Below are 23,790 nucleotides of genomic sequence, written 5' to 3'. Positions count from 1 at the left end.
AGTTATCCATTTGTATCTGTTTAGTCACAAGTAGTTACTAAAAGTTACTAATTCATAATTTGGTTAATTGCATACAGTTAAAAGTTTTGCCCCAGTGTTTCACTCAATGACTGTTTTAACTGATTCTTGTATTATGTTTGACATCAGACATAGGCCTACTAGTTTAAACTCAGTCATAACACAGGCTCAAATATCAATATAGCCTACTGTTTATGTTCTATAGAAGAATATATTTTAAGTAGGCTACTGCTGTGGTAATACGATGGAATATGTGGTGAAGTAGCCTAGATACAATCAAGTCCAGAGCCTGGTACACCACAGGATGTGTGGTAAAGAACAGCTCAACCTGTATACTGTCTGACACCCCCTCCCCCCAAGGTCTTACACGAGTGCAGCTGGGTGACAGAGTCCCACAGGTGTGCCTGAATGCACCAAGTGTTAAACTGTATAGTTGTATTGGTGTATGGGGGTCCAAGCAACAAGGTTGTTGGAACACTGTTGTTTTCTGGGGTCCAAGCTTTATCAAAACATGACTCAGCAGAATGAGCCATAAACAGTGCAAAAGTGACAGCTCCCACTGTTAAAAATGAAAGCCAAAATATCCAAGATACTGGTGCTGCCATCTTAATGACAATATGTCACATCTCCATATCATCAAATTAAACACACATATATCAACGTTAACAGTAGTGTATAGGGCCTTCCTAAAAATGAGGGTGGGGCTTATGTCTCATACTGCATTCATGATGCTTCATCTTTTTACTGCTTATTATAAAGGGGGTCTTTTGTAAAATGACTAACACAAACAAATAAAGTTCCCAAATACATGGCAGGACAAAACCGATTGGTCAGATATACTGGTGCCAGTAAAACCTAGTGTACATTTCTGCCACCTAAAGTTTATTTGTACGCTCAAGCTCAGCTCAAAGTGCCTTACAAACATGAGAGAGGCACAATGCAAGCATGAAAACATGTTGAAAGCATTCATGCTAAATAAGATGGGAAATAAAGACCAATGATATCAAGATACATTCAATGTTAGAAATAAAATACAACATAACATTAATTAAACATACATAACCCTGACCCAAAAGCAACTATCTAATTGACATGTTATCCAAGAGGCTTCCACATTCAGACACACACAGGCACACATGCCAAATGACCCAAAAATAACCAGATTAAATGAAGGGATCAGTTTTTCAGTTTTAAGCTTTCTTTAAAAAACATAAAGTAAGTAGGTTTCTCTGATGTTTAGAGAGTTTTCAACAGGTGGCTGGTGAACCCCACCCCCGAAGCTTTACAGCCGTTCACCCAAAGATCCTGAGAATATTGTCTGTGTGTAGACCATGGATGCAAATAAGCAAGTTAGAGCTGTTTAAACTTTCCTCCCACACTGAAGGAAACACGCAGTGACAGCAACTTCTCTGATAACAGAACCAAAGCTAGATTTTTCTGAGAAACAGGAAAAATGTTGCCATGGACACAGTGAGTTAAGAGGGCCTCAACTTTTTTGTTGTTGTTATGTTTGTTTAGATCATAGAAAAATAAGTGACTCACATTATATATATATATTTATTTTTTAAACTTCCTCTGTACCATTGATATTGATATATAATGATATATCATTTCATTCATTGACCAAATAAAACAGAGATCTCACTTCTTTCTACTTAGTTAGATTGTATAATTTTCTGTTTATCATCTTGTCCTCTGGGAGGCATTAGGGCAACACTTTTGAATAGAATTGACCCATGTGTGTAACCAGCTCTACCAAATAACGCTATGTAATAATGTGTAATATAACATACAATAGAATGTGCAATGTATTCATATTAATTAATATTATTATTGAGTTTTGTTATTTATTCTATATTTCAGTCAAGGCATTTCACTTTGTCGTTCTGGATTACTCATTGTAAGTACATGATTCATTCATTCTGATCCAATTAGCTTTGTTGTCTTTTAATCCTTTTCCAGCTGTTGTTGCATATGGTACGCCTCAGAATGTTTCACAGTAAAGGCACTGGTGAAAATTTGTAGCAGGCTTTTAACCCTTTAACTGCCTGCTCAGGGTTTCCGCTACATGTAATTGATCGTGGCGCACCGCCACGGCAAAATAAAAGCCGCCACACCTTCAGAATGATGATTTTTTTTTTTTTTTTTTAATGTTAAAACAATGTAAAGCAGGTTTTCCACTAGGGGTTGCACAGACTAGTCCCCTGCTCCACAATGACGTTTTGAGCTTGACGTCGACTAGTCGCTGATCATGTAACAGTAGGCTACAAGAGTAGCGGCTTGAAACAACAGCTGAGTGCGCTGAATGAAAAAAATACGAGCGCCGTCAAGCTGGATAGAACGAGCGCTACCAGACAGGAAGTCGGGCACAGAAAAGGCGAGAGAATCCGGTCAATTTTCAAAATAAAATAAATGATGATTAAGTTTGCTTGTCCGTCTATAAATATTTGTCAGTTGCGTCTGCACACAAGACACATCCATAGGCTACATACAGCGCTAGAGACAGACCTGTGTGTGTGGAAAACCGAGTAGCTACAGACGGGTCGATGTTTGACCGGCGTGGAGAGAGAGAGCAGGAGAAACTGCCGCTTCCGCGGGCAGTGTGTCCGGGCTGCCGGCAATTAAAAAAAAAAAAAAAAAAAACTCCGCTCATATCGACAGCTTTACGTCGCGCACAACAACAACAGCAGCAACCAACCAGGAAAAACTAAAACTGTGAGTGAAACTGTGACTGAGCAGGACTGTGATGGTGACGAGGCCTGTGTGTCGTTTTCCTCCCTAATTGTTTAATGAACAGTAGCTACAGTATTTTCTTTTGCACCTGTAGCCTATATGTTACAAAAAAACAAACTGATTTACAGCTTATAAAGCTGCTGTTCTGTGGACTCATTTCTGTGCGTGAGCTGTCAGTCAGTGAAACAGATTGTTGCAGAGCATTTCCCTCCTCCTGGGATTTTAGTTATGATGGGAAAAATATGAATGATGTCATCAGCGACTAGTTGACGATCCGGTCGCGCGCACCCCCCCCCCCCCCCCCCCCGTCGATCAGCCCACCCTCGCCGCCACTCTTTAAAAAAATCCTGGCGGAAACACTGCTGCTCAACCATTTGGTTGAGCTCATGTTGGACATATATACTATATCTCAATGAGAGGAGTGCCTAACTTGGTTCAACCTGGTTAAACCATCTCTACCACCCGGTTGAGGTACGCTGTGCTAAAGAAATCCACTAGAGGGCACTTTGTTCTTAAAGCTTCACACCCTACAAACCCGAAACACAAAAATCATCTGTGACATGTTGACTGTTTTCAGAAAAAAATTTGAATGGTACAGATAGTTTTCTGACATAGGCCTATATGTGTTTTAGAGTCCTTACTAAACAGAATTATGTCACTTGATATCATCTAAAAACCTAAATTAAATGTCTAATATATTTTTTAAAAACATGCTCAACCAAATGGTTGATTTGTCGCTTGATGATAAATGTAGCAAATTAAACTAATGTAAGTAAAATTGACTTTTTTGTTATAAAATCTACCAGAAATGTGACTGTTGTGTCCCAAAAAACATGACTGCTGGTGCACCAACATTTCATTCATGTTTGTTTAATTCAAAGAAAGTTCAAACGAGCTTCAAGAATCTTCTTACTCATCTATTGAAGTGTCTTTAGGACACTGAAGAGTTGCACTGTGGCTGACAGTGGAGGCGTTGACTGACATTTTCAAAATAAGAGTCATAATGAAAAGTAATGGAGTCAAAGAGCAATACAGTATATTAAATGCAATAATTACTGTTCACCTGATACACATACTAGAATTTACTGAACTGTCTGGTCCAGCAAACAAGATTATCCTCAAAGTGTCCCTGGGCAATTATTGCAATAAATCTTGAAATGCTGGATAAAATAAATGTCACATTGCAGAACTCTTGATATTTAAAATCTACCAATAAATGCATAACATTTAAGATTTGATTTATGAAAACAGCATAAAATGCTCATTAAATTAAATCAATTACATAATGGAATATAAAAATAATGTGAATAAATAATTATGCTTGAATCACTGAAATGAATATAACTTGTAACTTGTTTTAAAAAATAAATAGCTAGCAATGAAACAACAACCATGAAATACAGGAATGCACATAACAACAACATAAAGCAGAGTATGAGTTCAAGAAAGCAAAGCAACAAACAGGCACTAATTCAGACAGAAAGCAGAAACCAGGGTATCCAAGCACTTAGAGAAGATTAGATTAGAGAGGAGAAATACTCTTTATACCAGTTTCTACAGAAGGCAGGCGGCAGCAGTCATGTTGTGTCTGTGTAGCAACAGCAGGTGGAAGTTTTGAATAATGAGGCAAAGGGGAAGGGAAGCGGAATTCAGGACTAATGTCACCAGCTTTGAGCATTATAGTATTCAAATGCTTTTAGAGAGATGAGCATGGATTTGGTCACTAACAGAGCAGAGCTGATAAAACCACAGAAATAAATTAATGAAAGAGACTATTCTAGGCCTTCAAGCAAGATCCAAATGCTTTTTCTGTTAGCCTACCTTAAACGGTGTAAAGCAACACACTGTCTGTTTGTTTGTCCAGGTTGGCCATGTTGTGGGATAGCTGTGACAACACAAAGTTACAGAAATCAGCATTTATTGACCATCTCATCTAGAAACTTAACTTTCCTAACTCTAACCCTAACAGAATTGGATAAACTCAAATTCAGGTGTTCAAAACTTGTAGACTTACCCAAGAGCTGTAATTTCTACAACAAATAGACTGACATCTCAAATCATGTGTGTGTGTGTGTGTGTATGTGTATATATATATATATATATATATATATATGGATATGAAACATAAGGGGTGGGGCTCAACAACTGCTGATGAGTGCTAAATTTACTGACAGGGTTGGGTACCCTATTTGATTACTTGGATGGAGAAAGGAAGCATTTGGCAGCCCAAACTTTGCACCTGCTAGACATTGCATCCCTTTTAATTATTAGGGTTAAAGGTATTATTTATTTGTATATCATTGTTTATTATGATTGTAATAATAATAATAATAATAATAATTATTATTATTATTATCAATGCTGTTAAGCCATAAGAAGTTATAAATGTACTCAAGGGCCAAGGGCAATATTACCACATATTTTTGTAGCTGTTGGGAAAAGAATCCACCCATCTAATCATCTTTGTAACATACTGTAGGCTACACGATTCAGAATCAAAATCAGAACCAGAACCACAGCTCTTTTTGCCAAGTATTAGCCTATTTGTGCAGAAAATGAGTGGGCTAGGCTACCTATCGTTATACTGTAGGTCAGTGGTTCCCAACCTTTTTTGGCTTGTGACCCTGTTTTGACATCACAAATTCTTGGCGACCCCACCGTCAATCAAGATGTGCCCGCTCAGATTTTAACTCAATTTATATTCGATAAAGTGAAAGTATAGAATACAGTCGTTTAAGATTGTGTGTGATGTTTTTAATCATAATTTTGAAAAGAATATATATAGTTTTTATCAATTACTAGACATTTACTTTACTTTACTTTATTTGTTTATTTGAATGGGACAGTGCAGGCCCCACAAGGTCGAAAAACACTGCTGTACAAAATACAGTAACAGCTTATAAAAAAAAATAAAAAATAAAAAATAATACAATAGCAAACACAGAAATGTATTTGGCTCATTTCATTTTTTCTTGGATTACGAAAAGCCAGATGACTTTAACTGAATCATAATCTGGTATCCTATTTTGTTACACTGATATTAATGATCCTACAATTAGTTTTACCTATTGGTGAGAAGGTGTAGGTCAGCCCTTTAAGTGGTTATTGATTGTAGATCACTTTTCGTGCTCTGGAGAATCCAACGGCAACATAGCCTAAATGTGGCTACTGAATATCTGCATCACAGCTATTTTCCTTTGGGCAGATGCACTTGGAGGAAGCGCAGCAGCAGCAGCAGCAGCAGCAGCAGCAGCAGCAGCAGGCTGAGTTCAGTTCAGTCCTATCTGTGGTTCAGTTGGTGACTCCACATGAATGGTACGCGGCCCTTGGAGGTTGTAGGTGTAACCCCGGAGAGCCGTTGGACGCAGCCGCAGCGCCTCGTTCCTGCTGCCTTCGTCACAACATATCGGGGATCCCTGTACCAAACGGCGCCTCTCACAGCTGTGGAGCAAACACAACTCGGGGACGAAGTTAGTGTACATAGTTAGTCAGTTGTTGTTGTGTTTTTTAAATACGGAAGAGGCGTAAACAGGGAGCGAACAAAATGCCCGCGGTGACTAAAGGGGATGGGATGCGTGGCCTGGCCGTGTTCATCTCTGACATCAGGAACTGTAAGTTTGTTTATCTCACTCACACACAGCAGCTCTGCGTCCTGCTGCTAGTTTTTAAAATTAGCCGGCGCGGCGTCGACCGCTTTCACCGGCTGTGACAGGAGGTTTCGTGAACACGGGGACAAACATGACCGCTGTCCTCTCTTAAAGGTTGTCCACAGACTTGGTAACTTTTAAAACGTGTCAACAACAGTGTCTCGGGTCAGCGGCTCAGCTGGTTAGCCCGGGACTAGCGTCAGTTAGCTGCTCGGCTGCACCAGCTAACGTCAGGTCGAAGGGCGTGGACCGCGCCGGAGATAACCCGGGATAACACCACCAGACTGGCTGTTTTGTTCAGTCCGTGGCCTCACTTTAACACTTTTCAAACAATGTCCTGTCAGAAATAAAGCGAGTTCTTACTAAAAGCACGCACACATTGCTGTCGTACACCGTCACAGCTGACGGTGGCAGCAGCAGACTGTCGGGGTCGGGGATATTTAAGGTGACGTCCATACTGCAGGAGTCGCGCAGCCACAACTATGGACAGCTCTGGTGTGTTTTACTTTTTTACTTTGTGGCCCAGTATTGGTCTTAAAACCGCCGACCTACTGTAGAGCTGTAAGCGGCTAGCTGGACATTTATTTCCCCCACCAAGGCTTTCTGTCTGTCTGAGCAGAATTATGCATAATTAAAGACTCCATTATGGCCCCATCATGCATAAATATAACATATTCATGGTGCCTTCTGTATTTGTGCATGCATGGCGGCTGTTGCAAAAACAAGTTGTAATTTCCATTTCTCTTTTTTGTGGTCTGTGTTGGCACCACGTCCGTAATGAAAGACACTTGCACATGCGCACCACCGACCTTCAGTGCTGAAATGTGGCTGAAATAATCACCTGTTGACGATTGTAAAAAGGTTAACATGCTGATGATTGTAAAAAGGTTAACAAAAGTCTGACAAACTCGCCAACGCACGAAATACAATTGTGCCATTTAAAGTATTTTTGAGCACAGTAATTATTGTCTGCCCATTTTATTATGTTTAGCCAACAATCATTTTTTCAACCCTATAATCATATTTTTTTTAGATTTACATATACTTTATGCTCCCACAAAATAATCACAAAGTTGCTCTCAAGGTCTGTTCTACCAATTTGACATATATCCATAATAACTTAGTAATTAGTTTGGGTAAAAAACAAAATATAATTACTTTATTTTAAAGGCCTTGTCATATATGGTATCTCACTCACAATGAAAGGATTACGTGTTTTTTTCTCCCACAGCCCTGTGTTACTGTTTCCACAGCTATTTAATTCCAGTGAAATAGCTACAGTATGTAGTCACAAGAGAAAATCGTCAGTTTGCTGTCACTCCTTTCTTATGTAGCAATTTGACTTTGGAAAATTTTGCATGTAAGATTGCTCTGAAAATAGACAAAAACTGGAGGACAGACCTCTCTTTGGATTTGTTTCCTTAAAACCAAAGCGGAGTTCTTCAAGTTTTCAAGCTTTCTTCTTATTATGAGGTCACTTTTTCATTCTGACCTAAAAAAACTCTCACAGTTTTTTGGTGAGCACAATGTCCTTTGATGCAAATGAGAAAAAAGTTATGACATTTTTTTTTACTCCACTTTGTGAGACGCTCAGTGGTCATTGTGTAAGGCACAGCTGTGCTCCTGTTTGTTGATGCGAATATACAATCAGCCAATCACATGGCGGCAGCAGCAGCAGCTTATATTGTGGGACTGTCGCACACAACAGTCTCTTAAGTTAACATGGTGAAAAATCTAAACGTGCCTGATGTGCGTGGTGCTGCAGCAGACACAAGTTCACCAACACTTGACAGCTGAAAACTGGAGAAAGTTTGTCTGGTCTGGTGAATCTGGATTCCTGCTGGAACAACACATTCACGGATCTATCTTGTACTGTGATCAGCCTGCTGGTGTTGCTGGTGCTATGTTGTGAGGTATATTTCAGCATACTTTAGTTTAGACCCTTGAATACTAATCGAGCATTGTTTAAAAAGCAGCAGCCTACCCATCCATCTACCCATCTGCTCATAGTTACTTTCAACAGGATATCACAGGATGCCAATAAGCTCATGTCATTTCAAGCTGGTTCCATGAACATGTCACATTGAGTTCAGGGTTTTCCAGTGGCTTCCACTTCCTGTTTGGGTCGTGATTAATGGGCAATTTGAAGCATTTATGTGCAGATGTGCAGGAATATGATGCCATCATGTCAATGTGGACCAAAACATATCAGATGTGTGTTGCTTGCAGCACCACCGTCCTATGTAGAGGTTTCACACAGGGACAGCTTTATTCTCTGACGGACACAAGAAGTTGTACTTGGCTTCTTTCAGCTCAAAGCAGTGAAAACCAAGACGAGTTGTGTGTTGACCACATCACTACATGACGTGCAAAATGTCTTTTATTTATTTCCAGGTAAAAGTAAAGAAGCAGAGATTAAGAGGATAAACAAAGAACTGGCCAACATCCGATCCAAGTTTAAAGGTAGGTGAACAATTCCTCTGTCTGACAGAGGTTAGACATTTATAGAAACATTTGGCATGAGGACCCACAATTTGAGATTCTCGGTTGCTTTCTGCTGCTACCGTTTTGCCAGCTCACAGCTTGACTGTGTCTTAACTTTGCTCCTTCTTTTTAATGGCTGTTGCTTCATGTGCAATGTTAGTCATTCACAAACCTCACTGTGAATGTATCTGTCTGAGTCTCCTGTTGCTGTTGTTTCTCCTGCCACCTGTTCCACGCTGCCTATAATTAGTTTGCCCCAGAATGAGGCCTCCTCCTCTGCCCACAGTGCCCAGCGCTCTGCCCCGTCTTCTCTCTACAGCGCTCTCCTGCCCTGATGATCATTGTTTGTCCTATGTGCCTGTCTTTTTTTATTAAAAATTAAAGTGATAAAGATAGCCAGTCACAGTCTGGTCAAATCCAGCACAATAGTCTGATGTGATTAGAAAGAACAACACATCAGAAACTACAGTCGTAGTTGAAAACTAGGAAACTAAGAAAAATGTTCATCCAGAATTTAGCACAAGAATTAGCCCAAATGCGGCCAGTCACTGCAACAGATCAATTTCAGGTCATTGTCTTTCAGCAAAAAAGAAAGTGTTGAAAGAATGTTTGCAAAATTTACCTATCACTGCTTTTTTCCCCATGAAAATAATATAATTCAGAGCTGACTTTTTTTTTTTATAGCCAAATTCAAAATAGAAAGGAAGCCTCAGTTGGTATAAAGAAATATCCATGTGACTGCAGTGAAATTACTATTTTTATCAATGTAAAAAATATATCTTTAATTTGTAATATCTTCTAGTGTCTGCTCTTCAAGGCACCAAGACATATTTGAGTAACATTACGGATTCCCACCATCCACCTTGTCACAATACAGGTGTAGCCCATAAATGATATTTTCCTTGTAATTCTAGCTGGAATGCATTGAAGGAAAACTTATATAGTCTATTAAAGACTATATACAGTATACGTATATCAGCCATAGATTGTTTCATTCTAAAACATGGGGTCAGCAAGACGCTTTTTATTAATCAGATGATCTAAAATCTCTCTTTGTGTGTTTGGGTGTGGTTGTGTATATTTGCATGTGTGTGGACAGGAGACAAGGCTCTAGATGGCTACAGTAAAAAAAAGTACGTCTGCAAGCTGCTCTTCATCTTCCTCCTGGGCCATGACATTGATTTTGGACACATGGAGGCCGTCAACCTGCTCAGCTCCAACAAGTACACAGAGAAACAGATTGTAAGTTGCTCTTTGTGTCGATCCAGTTTCTCTTGTTATTTGGTTTATTGGCATTCAAAACATTCCCTTGTCTCCTCACAGGGTTACTTGTTCATCTCAGTGCTGGTGAACTCCAACAGCGACCTGATCCGTCTGATCAACAACGCCATCAAGAATGACCTCGCCAGTCGTAACCCGACCTTCATGAACCTGGCTCTGCACTGCATCGCTAACGTGGGCAGCAGGGAAATGGCTGAGGCTTTTGCTTCTGACATCCCCAGCATTTTGGTGGCAGGGTATGTTTATGTATATAAACATTAGAGATTTTAACTCAACCACATTGATCGCTTCAAAATTTTCCCTTTTCCTTCATCGATCATGCTAATCACCATTTAATTGGAATTTACATATTCATTACAAGAATGTAAAGTAATCACTAGCTTTGACTGATATTAATTGATGTGTGTGAGCAGAGGCAGTAAAAATACACTGAGTCAGGGTGGTGAGGACGTCACAGGGCACATAAGTTTACCCAGTAAGCGCACATACAGTATATTTATGTCAGGGGTCGGCAACCTTTGTGACATGGCGTGCCAGTTTGAAATTTTCTGGCCAGTGAGTGTGCCACTACAATAACACGTATGATAGAATATGACAAAAAATACAAAACAACACTCTGTACCTTGTATTTTAAATCTATATAGGCCACATTCAATCATATTTTGAAGATATTTTCCCGTTATTCACAACAGGGACCTGGATCCCATTTCAAAACACTGCTTTTCAGAAACTTAGCCCATGTAAAACATATTGCAGTGGGAGGAAAATGCCGAAACATAGACTACAGTGCAAAATATATTATATCAGAAGGAAACAGTCACAACATTTCAAATACCTGGGCGATCCCTGGACGCTATGTGGGTTGCAGCGTCATCTCCAGGTGTGTTTATTGATAACACAACATCGTGTATGAGAATGTGACGCTGAAGGAGCGGAGATAAGAAACTAAAACAGACACGTTAGCTCGTCGTTATGGTAACGGTAACAGGTGACTGTTACTGTGAGTCTGCCCCAACTCTGAAGCAGCTGTGGCATTAATTAAGCACCGTCACTGACATGCTCGATTTAATCTCGTGGCTCGGCGTAGCACGCGCGCTGCAGCGACCCTGGGTTCGATTCCACCCAGCGGCCCCTTTGCTGCGTGTCAATCCCCCCTCTCACTCTCTCTCCCCTCCCTGTCTCTCTCCAGCTGTCCTTTCAAAATAAATGCGCCCAGAAAACAAAACACTGACTCGTGAGCTGGTGGCGGTGAGAAATTTAGCGGTGGAGGTGCCAGCGTGCCAATGATTATGCCGTGACGTGCCAACCGTGGCAACAGTGCCAAAGAATGCCGACCCCTGATTTATGTAATGATTCTTGGAGCTTTTTGATCAAGTGCTTGATCACTGTATTTGTGATCACTATTCTGTTTCTATTGTTATTTCCTACTGTAAATCTTGGACACTAGTAGCATCTTATGACCATGTGACAAAAAGAGAAACAGATTTATTTCTATTTTGTGTCTGTCTGTATTGGATCATCATGCATGGTAACCTCTTGTGCTGTGCTTCCATTAGGGACACCATGGACAGTGTGAAGCAGAGTGCAGCGTTATGTCTGCTACGACTCAACAGGACGTCTCCTGACCTGGTGCCCATGGGTGAATGGACAGCACGGGTGGTCCATCTGCTTAATGACCAGCACCTGGTAAGACTGTACCTATTATTGGGAAATTAGGTTACAGTTGCTCCCCCAGCAGAGAATAGAGAATATGAAGTGGGTTGTAAGATAAGAATGGAATATGAAGATAAACATATGAAATCTGTCTTATACTATAATATATTGGGAAAACAGAATATGTCAAGAAATATGTGCGGGTATGAGTTTGAAGACTATGCAAAATCACAAAGTATGCACACACTCACCTCAAATTTTTGAATGAGTTGAGGAACATTCCCACAAAGCAATGCTAAAGTTTCTACTACTACTTCATTACTGACTTGCTTGCCCACTTGCCCTAATGACTATGAGATACTGTGTCAGTTGGTCTGTATGTTTCGTATTAATGTTTGTCTTAATGTCTGTTTTCAGGGAGTGGTCACAGCAGCCACCAGCCTTATTACCACGCTGGCCCAGAAGAGTCCCGATGACTTCAAAACCTCCATCTCACTGGCTGTGGCCCGGCTCAGCAGGGTGAGTGTCTTTATGTCACCTTACCTAGTGTCTTAATCTCACTCAGGTCAAAGATTAAATCTGACCCAGGCTTCTTCTAATGTGTTATCTTGTTATTTTCTTCCCCAGATCGTGACTTCAGCCTCTATCGACCTACAGGACTATACCTACTACTTTGTTGCTGCGCCATGGCTGTCTGTGAAACTGCTGCGCCTCCTTCAGTGCTACCCTCCACCAGGTGGGGTACATCACAGTCTTAGGTGTCTTTGCACATGTACTGTTCTTCTGTCTACATCTAGTACATTCAGTGGACATTTGGATGTTTACAATGTTTTGGTCCACAGCAAAATATTCCAACAGCTACCAGCCAGATTAAAAAAACAAAAACAAACATATTTTATAATATAATTGATGGTCCCCAAATGATCATCCCTGATTTGAATATTCCATTTTGTCTTGTTTCTTGTTTTTTTTTTTTTGCCTTTTCCTCTACTGCCAGGTCAAATTATCAGCTTTCTCCACCAGGTAACTAATGGCCACATTTTCATCAAATTTACTGTGGGTGTTGCACTGTGGCTCCCAACCTTTTCCAACTCATGGCCCACTGGAAAATCTCAAAAATGATGGTGCTCCACAACAAAAAGGAAGCTTAATTATGTAGTTAATAGTTTAATGACAACAGTGAAACACTCAGGACTGAATTGAAAAGTGGGGAAACATGTAGCAGACTCAGGTTTTCTTTTTTGTTTGTATTTTTCTGTGATCGATTCACCTTCTGTCTCCTTCTTTTTTATTTTCTTCCTTTTGCTATAGCCAGCAATCTGTTTTGATACTCTTCTTTTACTCTTCTATTCTTTTAGCGCACAATGAGAGTCCGAGAGCAAACAAACACGATGTGGTTAACCACATCCTAAGGTTAACCACACCAGGTTAACCTAACAACCCACATGAGGGGTAGATAACAACTCAGAGCCAAATACCTGAGAGTACTACCTCAGCTTTTTAGAACTGAGGATGCCTTTGATTGAGAGGAAAACCGTTTGCAAGAACTAAAAAGACGTTCAGTTGTCTTCAAGTGTAGCACTTAACAGCTACCATGACCTGGATGACTGAGAACCTACTCGGAAATACTGTACTCACAGACCCTCTCACACACTCTCTCCCTTACTCACACACGCAAGCACAACAGACCCGTCTGATGATTGGATTGGAGATCTGATCACAAATAGTCAATGGAGACTCATTTTAAGGCAGGTATGAACAACAGACGCACTCAGAGCTGATCGCTGTGAACGATCACCGAAGACGCGTTAATATGGCCTTTGTGAAACCACAGCTTGCCAATACCAGTGCAGTACTCAGCTTGACAGAGAGCAGCCAGCTGTTGCGGCTCCTAGATTGACATTTTAACTAGAATAAAGCTTCTTCAGGTTGCAAATACCCAGACAACCCCTGTGCAAAGTGTGCATGTTCTTGTGGCTGCTCCCTTTATACATTGATATAGTCAGTCAACGTTTGTTTTCCTGTCCCTTTCAAACCTGCTCCCTGACAGGTGTTGTATCAACCAATGACCCTCCTTTGCCCATGGCAGCCTTTATCGTATAGGTTTACAAAGATGTTTATGTTTGGAGAAGCAAAATACCCTCCAGATCACAGATAGTTTTATGTTTATGCTCATGTACTAAGTGAATAAAAAAGTCATGTGACATCATGTGAACAAGAAAGCTGCAGAGGTGAAGGTTTGCATTTTTCTTCCTTTATGTTGTTCATATTATTGCTCATTTGTTTATCCAGACATCCAGCAGAAAGCTATCAGCACAGACCTCCCACCTCTCTACCCATAGTGATTTGTTTTGTTCATCTCTATAGAAAATGTATAATAAAGCTCTTACACCGAGTTTGTGGAAGCAATTATGTTCATAAGATTTAAAGTGAGGATCTGCGTGGTGCTAAAAGCGAAATCTGTGTCTTTGCAGAGGATGCGGCGCTGCGGAGTCGACTCACCGAGTGTCTGGAGACCATCCTCAACAAAGCCCAGGAGCCGCCCAAGTCCAAAAAGGTCCAGCACTCTAATGCCAAGAACGCCGTGTTGTTCGAAGCCATCTCCCTCATCATCCACCATGACAGGTTGGCCACACTCCGTCGTTAGTTCACAGTCCTGTGTTGTTTGACACTTGTGGGTTTGTGTAGGTTAAAGCTGGACTCTGTCTGTTGTCCCTCAGTGAGCCCACCCTGTTGGTACGAGCCTGCAACCAGCTGGGCCAGTTTCTGCAACACAGGGAAACCAACCTCCGTTATCTGGCTTTAGAGAGCATGTGCACACTGGCCAGCTCCGAGTTCTCCCACGAGGCAGTGAAAACGCACATAGAAACGGTGATCAATGCTCTTAAGGTGAGTCCTTCATCCACTGTGGCCTTTGATGAGCTCTTGCAGGTGGATAGGTGAAAATCATGTGTCCAACTCCACAACTTCTTCTAGAAGCTGCTGGTTTCTCCCACCTGATCAAGTGAGCTTGAAATGTGCCACTGGTGATATTATTCCCTTTTCAATGGTCATTAATAGTAATGCAGTAATTCAAAGTTACATGTGTGGGAAAAACTGGTAGATCCAATGAGCAGCTTAAGAAATAGTATATTTCGGTGAGAGATGAGAGTTTATTGACTCTTCACTACTTGAAAAGCAAAGGAATACAGTTTACAAAACTGGAATTACTTTGGGCTTCAGATTATTATTAACTGCCTAATAACTCACTTTAGGAAGTCTGATTCCCCAAACCACCTCCAGTGTGTTTAGTGAGCAGAGACTCACACGATGCCTCTCTGCCGCTGCATTTACTCAGTTTTTCAAACCTGAATGTTCAGCTCAGAATCATTCTGATTCTCCTTGATAACTTCGACCTAAAACCTCTAACAAGTGTCTTAGACACTCCAAACGTGGACAGTCATATATCACACCACGCAGCCTGGTTAGCCTGGTTTCCATGTTGTAGCTCGGTCAGTCTTATTCACTATGCCATGTCATTTCATGTCTTCTGTCCACGTGTGTTTGCTATACAGACAGAGCGAGATGTGAGTGTACGTCAGCGGGCCGTGGATCTGCTCTACGCCATGTGTGACCGCAGCAACGCCAAGCAGATTGTGGCAGAGATGCTGAGCTACCTGGAGACGGCCGACTACTCCATCAGAGAGGAGATAGTGGGTCATCAGTCCTAGCCTCTACAATGTTTCGCTCCTCTGTACGCTGCTCTCACCCTCACCCACCTGCCTCTCTTCCTCAGGTGCTCAAGGTGGCGATCCTGGCAGAAAAATATGCCGTGGACTATACCTGGTACGTGGACACCATCCTCAACCTCATCCGCATCGCTGGTGACTACGTCAGCGAGGAGGTGTGGTATCGCGTCATTCAGATCGTCATAAACCGAGATGACGTCCAAGGCTACGCTGCAAAGACCGTCTTTGAGGTGAGCGGCACAGTGGGAAGCCAGTGAGGAATTGCATTTGATGGCTGGACTCTGTGGCTGATTGGTTGCCACCTATTCCAATCAGAGTCTCACTTACAGTAGATATCAGTTTGTGGTTTCTTCCATATTGTTCCTAACCTCCTTCTTTGTGAATTGTTATAGGCGCTACAGGCTCCGGCCTGCCACGAGAACCTGGTGAAGGTGGGGGGTTACATCCTGGGAGAGTTTGGTAACCTAATTGCTGGTGACTCACGCTCCAGGTAGAAGCAGACAATCCTATCATTCAGTTCAGCTGATGCTTCAGCCCCGGTCTTTCCTGTTTATTACCCAGTTTATAAAAGCAAATATTTTCTCACCTTCCTCAGGAAGTGTCTGTTTTATTTGCTGTTCTTTCAGCTCTGGAAATAACATTTGAAAATGTCTTCTCCATTGACTGTTACTCTCAGTCCTGCCCGTTAAAGTTTTCATTAGTATTAGTATAAGTATTATTTTAAGTAACACTATTTTCATGTCTACTCGCTGTTTCTTATGTACTTAGTTTTGTGTTATGATTTAAATTTTATTATAAGACTAGAGCTGAGCTAATGTCAGGATCTTTCCCTTGCCTCCTCTCCTCTCAGCCCCCTTGTGCAGTTCAACCTCCTCCACTCCAAGTTCCACCTCTGCTCCGTGCCGACTCGGGCGCTGCTGCTGTCGGCCTACATCAAGTTCATTAACTTGTTTCCAGAAGTGAAGGCCACAATCCAAGACGTGCTGCGGTCGGACAGCCAGCTCCGCAATGCTGACGTGGAGCTTCAGCAGAGAGCTGTGGAGTACCTGAGGCTCAGCTGCATCGCCAGCACTGACATACTGGTTGGTCAATTATGCAGGGAGTGGACAGAATACCAATAACATCTATTAGTCCGTCAGCCTCACACACACACACACACACACACACACACACACACACACACAGGATTTTAAAGTACTGCTGACAAAGATCCCAGTGGGAATTGTAGTGGTAGTGTTACAGACTCGATTCAGTTAGGTGGACTGTTTAAAGCTCCGTCACTCTATCAGTTGTTTTTAGGCTTACAAGACCATAAGCTCACAAGTCACTGTATTTTACAGCTGTGACCCCTGTGGTGTCCTGTGGCTAAGATCAAACTCACCATTGCTAATTGTACACTCTGTACATTTACATGAAAGTTGAAAAAAACAAATTATTGCCTTAATTAGAATATAACTGGACACTGAAGTGCATGTAAACGCGTTAGTCCGACTAATACCAGACTTCTCCAAATCCCACTAAGACACCCAGATAATGCGATTGGAAATCGATTTTCTCCTGCATACTGTATATACACCTTAATCGGACTGAAACCGGACACTGCATGTGCGCATGCTTCACAACAATAGAGACGGCACAAAGTGTAGCATAAAAGGCAGCCAAACCTGGCAAAGGAAATTTGAAAAAAAAAGCGGCGTCAGTGCCAATTGCGTGCATTTTACACAGTGTAACCAGCAAGAAAAAAGGAAGCCCGAACTTCAAGTTATTTATTTTCAATTTTTTTACTCGGTGGTGGCAGAAAAATCAACTGGATAGGGGTCTGGTATGTATTAGTTGAGGAGGCAGACACCATCAGTTATTCGATTTCCCCTGTTGCATATAAACTAGGACAGAACTCAGATGAGACTCTTAAATCGATCTATGAGCATAGCTCGGTTTAGCTGTGCATGTAAGTCCAGACGGTCTCTGTGTTGCCCAGGACTGAGGTGTTAGATGTTTCATTCCCACTCCCTCTGTTCCTCCGCAGGCCACAGTCTTGGAGGAAATGCCTCCGTTCCCAGAGAGAGAGTCATCGATCCTGGCCAAGCTGAAGAGGAAGAAAGGTCCAGGCAACCTGCCCGACATCAACGACACCCGCAGGAACGTCAATGGCAACACAGAGCACAGTGAGAAAACAGAGACCACCAACAAGGTAACTCCACAGGAACAGGTACAAGTCTGTCACACACCACATAAAGATCCATCCCTAACCCCAGACGCAAGGCCTGCATGACACTAATAATTTAACAGTTACAATCTGTGTATTATGGTATATTAGAGCTCCATGGGCTTTGCCTTTATTTTCTTTCCTTCTGGTGCATTTCTTTGATCTTCACCTTTGCTTGTTCTTTCTCTTTCCTTCTCTTTCGTACCGTCTCCCTGTTGTTGTCTTCTTTCTGCTCTGTGTCTCCGTCAGCCTTCTCTTACACTGTTGGCCGACCTTCTCCCTATCAACAGGCCCCGCCCTGCCTCCTCTAGCCCCGTCATACTCTCTGCTGGGACCATGGTATATTGATAGCTAGAAACAAAACATCTTTGTTTATTAGCACTGGACTAACAGCTGCTCTCGTCCAGTATTGTAATTATGTGGTTTCACCTTTTGGGAATGTCTGTGATATTAGTTTTGTGGGCAGATATTCATCAGTTGTGTTATTCTATATATACAGTATATCCTTTATCACAGTAGGCTGGATTAAAGCCAAACTGAAATTACATTTTCTATAATTGAATTGACGTGATCTTTAGTGTAAGCTCCTGTCATAAAACCAAACATTTTAGTGTTATTTCATATATAATAATATCATTATTATTATTTTTGGTCTTGACTCATGCATATGGTGAGTTAATAGGTAGGTACAGAGAGGCATATAGGACACAAGTTAAATAAGATCAAAACAAAACAGTCATCAGTCATCATGTAATGATATTAAGAGGCTGTACAGTTCTCACAGAAGTTGACAGTGCGTGTCCTTACAATGATGGCTCACGTTTCACGGTGAACTGCTCAGACATACAATAGCTATAAGTGATTTGTATCATATTTACCACACAAAAAGTTTCAGTTTGACTTCACTGTTTACAAAGCAGAGAAATAGATTTGTATTTAGTCTGGAAATGTGGCCTGTGGATTTAAGTGGTCATGTTGAGTGTTAGTAGTAGTGGCACTTGAAGCTGTGTTAAAGTGATGTTTCTCTCCCAGGGCTCCAATCAGTCCTTCACAGACCTGCTGAATCTGAACACGGCCCCCTCAACAGGACCCAGTCTGCTGGTCGACGTCTTCTCAGAAAACGCCACGCTCGCGTCCGCTGGCGTGTGCGAGGAAAACTTTCTCAGGTTGGAACAAAGTGTGAGCTTGAACTGTGAGAAACGAAAAAGTTACTCTCTCAGTAAAGCCCTGTCTGTGCATAATTATTTATTTACATCTTCTGGGTCATCAATAATGATATTAATTCCCATGCCCACACGTTCACTGAACCTCTGTAACCTGTGATTGACACCATGACGACCATGGCCAGCTGTGGCCAGCTGTGGTCACTGTCACAGAAATTATTACAGTGTTTCATTTTCATGGTGTAGATGGGAGGACGTAATGAGAGCGAGTGTGAATGAGAGCGTGTGTGAGAGAAACACCAGATTTCACGTTTGCCTGCCGCCAAAAACCGAAACAAGCCAATTAGAAATCAAGAGAGGAAAAACAAACAACTTACATTTATCAGTATCTGTCCAAGAGGCTTTGTCCTATCCTCACTACGTGAGCAACAAAGGAGTGGATGGTAGCACAACTAGTGTCAGCTGCTCATCTCACAACAGGTCCGCTCCACGCAGGCACTTCACAAACTAGACTCACCTTCGTTTATAATTATTATGGAATTATAATGTGACCTAATAAGTCTCACATCTTTAAAAAAGTTCACGAGCTTATTTCCTCTTAAGCGGGTTGTTTCACACAAGCAAGGCAGGTGTAAATGCAGATATCAGATATGTAAATAGACAGTCAAAAAAATCAGATATAGGCAACAAATCGGGATTGGGCATCAAGGCTTGTGGTGTAAAGACAGCCTTAGGCTTATTCAAAACTATCTGTAGAGATAGAGGCATAGTAGAGATAGGCCAATGTTCCCATTAGCTCCAGTGCTGTATGCCCAGACTAGATGGAAGCAGTACTGTTTCACTGTAGGAGGTTTGCATTAAGCTAATGCTGTTCAAAGGGCCTTGGCATGGAAAGGTTTAGGAGCACAGACTATAAAACGAAAGATCTGATCTAAACTCAGTGCCTGGTAAACACAATACAGCTCCACACTGGTTTGTAACATAGCCTCAATATTCTGAACACCCTTGTGCCATTTTTGAGTGTCTGAATGTCAACCAAACTCATTAGCTGTAATTTAAAGAAAGGGGCAACAGTTGCAAACAAAACAAATGGAAATTTATTCTGAATGAAACTGTCAAAATTATTTTTCATACATTTGTAATTTCTTGTTTGTATGTTCCAGGTTTGTTTGTAAGAACAATGGTGTCATCTTTGAGAACCAGCTTCTGCAGATTGGACTGAAGTCTGAGTACAGACAGAACCTGGGTGAGCAGCTTCATCACACTGCGAGGAAATCTAGATTAAAATTTGAAAGGACGCTTCTGACAGCCTGGCATGAGAGAATAATGTATGTTGTCGATTGTATAAGAATTATGATACAGGATGAACTCAAAGACAGTTTTTCCCGCTGTCCTCCTCCAGGTCGCATATATGTTTTCTATGGCAACAAGACTTCCACCCAGTTCCTCAGCTTCACCTCATCAGTGACAAGTCCTGACTCACTCAACACTCATATCCTTGTGACATGTGACGGAACTCCCTGTCTTGTTTCAGCCAACAGGGGGCACCAGAGTTTATTTAACACAGCTAAATTAACAAGCACAGCTGCTGCCTCACAGTTGAGTTGTATTAGGTATTTGTAGAATCCTTGACCATTATCTCCACAGCTGAACGTCCACGCAAAGACAGTGGACGACTTAATAGAAGGCGGAGCTCAGGTGCAGCAAATCCTCAACATCGAATGTTTGTCAGATTTCACCGATGCGCCGGTGCTCAACATCCAGTTCAGGTTGGTGTCTGCATCCAGACTCCTCTCTACTTTCAGGGGTATTTAGTGAAACATTTGATTCATTTTTTGAGTTTGTGTGTGTGAACAGATATGGAGGAACTCTGCAGAACATCGCAGTGAAGCTGCCTGTCATGCTGAACAAGTTTTTCCAGCCCACGGAGATGACGTCACAAGACTTCTTCCAGCGCTGGAAGCAGCTTGGAGCGTAAGGCTCACTTCACACCATCAGTACATTGTCAGCGAGAACTAAAGCGATCCGAGTTTGTCCTTCCTTTAGCTGTTTGATCGTATCAATGTCGATCTGAATGTCACTGTATATTTTGTCCATGGGGGTTGGGGGCTAAAGGTGGAAATAGAAGATCACTGATAATACAATGAATGTGCACAACAAAAAGTTCACCTCACAGGTTCAAATAGGTGACAAAGGTAAATACTTATCTCTGTGTCTTTAGTCCTCAGCAGGAAGTTCAGAAGATCTTCAAAGCCCAACACCCGATGGACATAGACGTCACCAAGGCCAAGGTAAGAAATCTGTTCTTTAAGAGGAACCACCAAAACCTGCACCTCACCACATTCACATCTAGGAAGCTGTATACCCTGTTAGTGATGCATTTATCTAGCTGAATATTTAGCTTGACGGGTGTCTATAAATTGCCCCTAGGTGTGAGTGTGGCTGGTGTTTGTCTCTGTATATCGGACCTGATTGATCCCATCAGTTTTGAGTGTCTCTATTGATCGCTTGGGATTTGATCTTTCTTCCACTTTGTATGCAAATGATCAGGTGTGTGTTGTTTATAGGCAATCAACAGACAGATCTATGTGTGTGTGTGTGTGTGTGTTTGTGTTTGTGAGAGAGGAGATATTTGAAATATTTGGGGTTCATAATGAAACCGTAGCAGAGGATGTCAGTAGAGTGAGTGGTCCTCTGATCTCGGGCTGGTGAATCTAGTCATAGTGGATCAACTGTATTTGTATCCACTGGTCTTGTCTCTGTGAACATGATTTGTTTATGTCTTTCTGTTCTTTGCCCTGTCATGTAGATCTTAGGTTTTGGTGTCGCTCTGCTTGATCGGGTGGATCCAAACCCTGAAAACTTTGTAGGAGCTGGAGTCATTCACAGTAAGAGCTCTCAGGTGGGCTGTCTCCTGAGACTGGAGCCTAATATACAAGCACAGGTAAAGAAACACACTCACACACACACACGCACACACACTTCCATCTTCATACAGCCTGTGTGACTGTGTGTATGTTTCCCTCTCAGATGTACCGCCTCACCCTCCGGACCAGCAGGGACTCTGTGTCTCAGAGACTGTGTGACCTTCTCTCTGAACAGTTTTAGACTCACCAGCGTGTTTTTCCTCTTCTTCTTTCTTTTTTTTTTTTTTTTTTTTACACCGTTACTCTCCTTAGATTGGAATGGACGTATTGTACTGTGTACATTATTTTTTATTTCACTTACTCTACATGTAAATGAGGTGAAGCGTATCTTTCACACATAGCTTTACTAATACGTCACTGGTTTAAACCTGGATCGTGTGTGTGTTTACTCACACTGTTGTGAACAGTGGCGGACACTCTGAACGCTCCTCGTTCTTCCAGCGCATAAGTTTTGAAAAGTTTAGAAGTTGTTGTGTGTGTTTTTGCTGCTTTTGCTGGGTACTGCCTTTATCACTCGAGTCTATGACGACTAAGGCCGATCCAGCTGCAGCTCTCAGCTGGATCCTGAGCTTACTTTTAATCTCTGATTGTGTTTCTATCAGAAATCTATTCTCGTAGCGTTTCGAAAAAAAATGTTGCACAGGACTGGGAAGCTTTCCTCAACTTCTCGCCCACTTGCACTTTTGTAGAAAAAAAATAATACACAAATAGATTCACAAACCTAGGTCATATTTAGAGAGGGAAATTTGAATATTTTTGCACCAGTTTTACTTTTTTTTGTCATCTCAAGAGGAAAATCACCCCTTTTTCATTGTGGTATTTTTATTAGATGCTATCATTAAGCTACGTTTTGCATTAAATTTACACGTATAACAAAAAGCAAACACAAATAAATGGCAAATAAAAGCCATAAAACACTAGCTAGCACATGAATTGTTTACTGATGGTGATGAGGAAGTCGTCGTCACATTTGTGCCTTTGAATGTTTGTTTCTCAGTCAGGAACACAAAGAGCCTTGGAACAGACAAGAATAATAATCCTCACATGTAAAGCACTGACACTATTTTTGCCTAAATAACACACATTCACAGAGCACTGCCAAACTGGTTCTACTTCTATATTTACGTCCTACAAAATATTTATCTATCAAAATACTCTGGCTTGTTCGATGATTGGATCTGTCCAAACAGCACCAAGATGTCATTACGCCCAGGAAATAGTCACAACCCTTCATGAAAAGACAGCTTACTATTTTTACACTCGTGTTTTTGTATGTGATAAACAAGCCAGGTATAAGATGTTGTCTAATGAGCTTTAGAGGTGCAGGTAGCTGAATTTGATTCGCTGCTTCCTCCTGTTCCCAGTCCTTTATGCTAAACTCACCTAACCTTCATCCTTTGGTAGCTTTTATGAGAGTGAAATTGGTCTTCTTCATCTGACTCTCAGAAAACAAGTGAGCAAGGTTATGAACCAAACCATCTAGCTGTTTTTGAAAGAAACAGGGATGTGTTAATCTGGACCTGCAGAGCTTTACTGTGACTCCATGTCATTTTACCAAAATTGTTGCCACGTTATAACAACAGCTTTGGGCCCTATATCGCAAGTATACATTTGAGTCTTTTAGGATGTAAAGTTGTAACACAAGTGGCCCAGGAGATGAGCACTAATGGGTTGGGGGTTAGGGGATGGGGGGCAAGATTTAAACAGTGTGTGTTTCAGGGGGTGATATATTTCATTTTTGCAAATACTAAAAATAACTATAAAAAAGCACAGCCGTAAACAACCACTCGACAAAAGCACTGAAGATATTTCAGTCCGGTCTTGGATACAGTACCATGGAAACATGGACGTTGTGTCATATGGAAGACGCTCACACAGAGTCCCTCTTCCACCTGTGTGTTTTTTAAAGCAACTTTCGTTTCTTTATTTTGGTTTTACACCTGCAATGTT

General features: G+C 41.5%; 1 protein-coding gene across 2 annotated transcripts; it reads left to right on the top strand.

The window, feature by feature from the left end:
• The first annotated feature begins 6,127 nt into the window (after positions 1 to 6,127).
• Positions 6,128 to 22,710, top strand: LOC146990029 (AP-2 complex subunit alpha-2). 2 transcript variants are annotated; one of them, XM_085767740.1, is made up of 23 exons: positions 6,128 to 6,362; positions 8,793 to 8,861; positions 9,982 to 10,124; positions 10,206 to 10,399; positions 11,720 to 11,849; positions 12,234 to 12,335; positions 12,444 to 12,552; positions 14,291 to 14,441; positions 14,537 to 14,705; positions 15,371 to 15,508; positions 15,592 to 15,774; positions 15,937 to 16,034; positions 16,395 to 16,626; positions 17,571 to 17,735; positions 18,000 to 18,089; positions 18,783 to 18,916; positions 20,077 to 20,159; positions 20,316 to 20,406; positions 20,560 to 20,682; positions 20,771 to 20,887; positions 21,135 to 21,204; positions 21,723 to 21,857; positions 21,944 to 22,710. In XM_085767740.1, the coding sequence occupies exons 1-23, from the start codon at positions 6,296 to 6,298 to the stop codon at positions 22,019 to 22,021; spliced, it is 2,871 nt and encodes a 956-aa protein (XP_085623866.1). In that variant the 5' UTR covers positions 6,128 to 6,295; the 3' UTR covers positions 22,022 to 22,710. The 2 variants fall into 2 exon arrangements, with proteins under 2 accessions (XP_085623866.1, XP_085623875.1); XM_085767749.1 differs by lacking the exon at positions 18,000 to 18,089 and having other exon boundaries at positions 6,129 to 6,362.
• Positions 22,711 to 23,790: the final 1,080 nt, after the last annotated feature.

Source organism: Trachurus japonicus, chromosome 3 (genome assembly GCF_045865225.1).
Source record: "Trachurus japonicus isolate A0001 chromosome 3, Traja_1.0".
NCBI lineage: Eukaryota > Metazoa > Chordata > Actinopteri > Carangiformes > Carangidae > Trachurus > Trachurus japonicus.
Note: the sequence above shows the minus strand (reverse complement) of the source record. Positions and strands in the feature narration are given on the sequence as shown.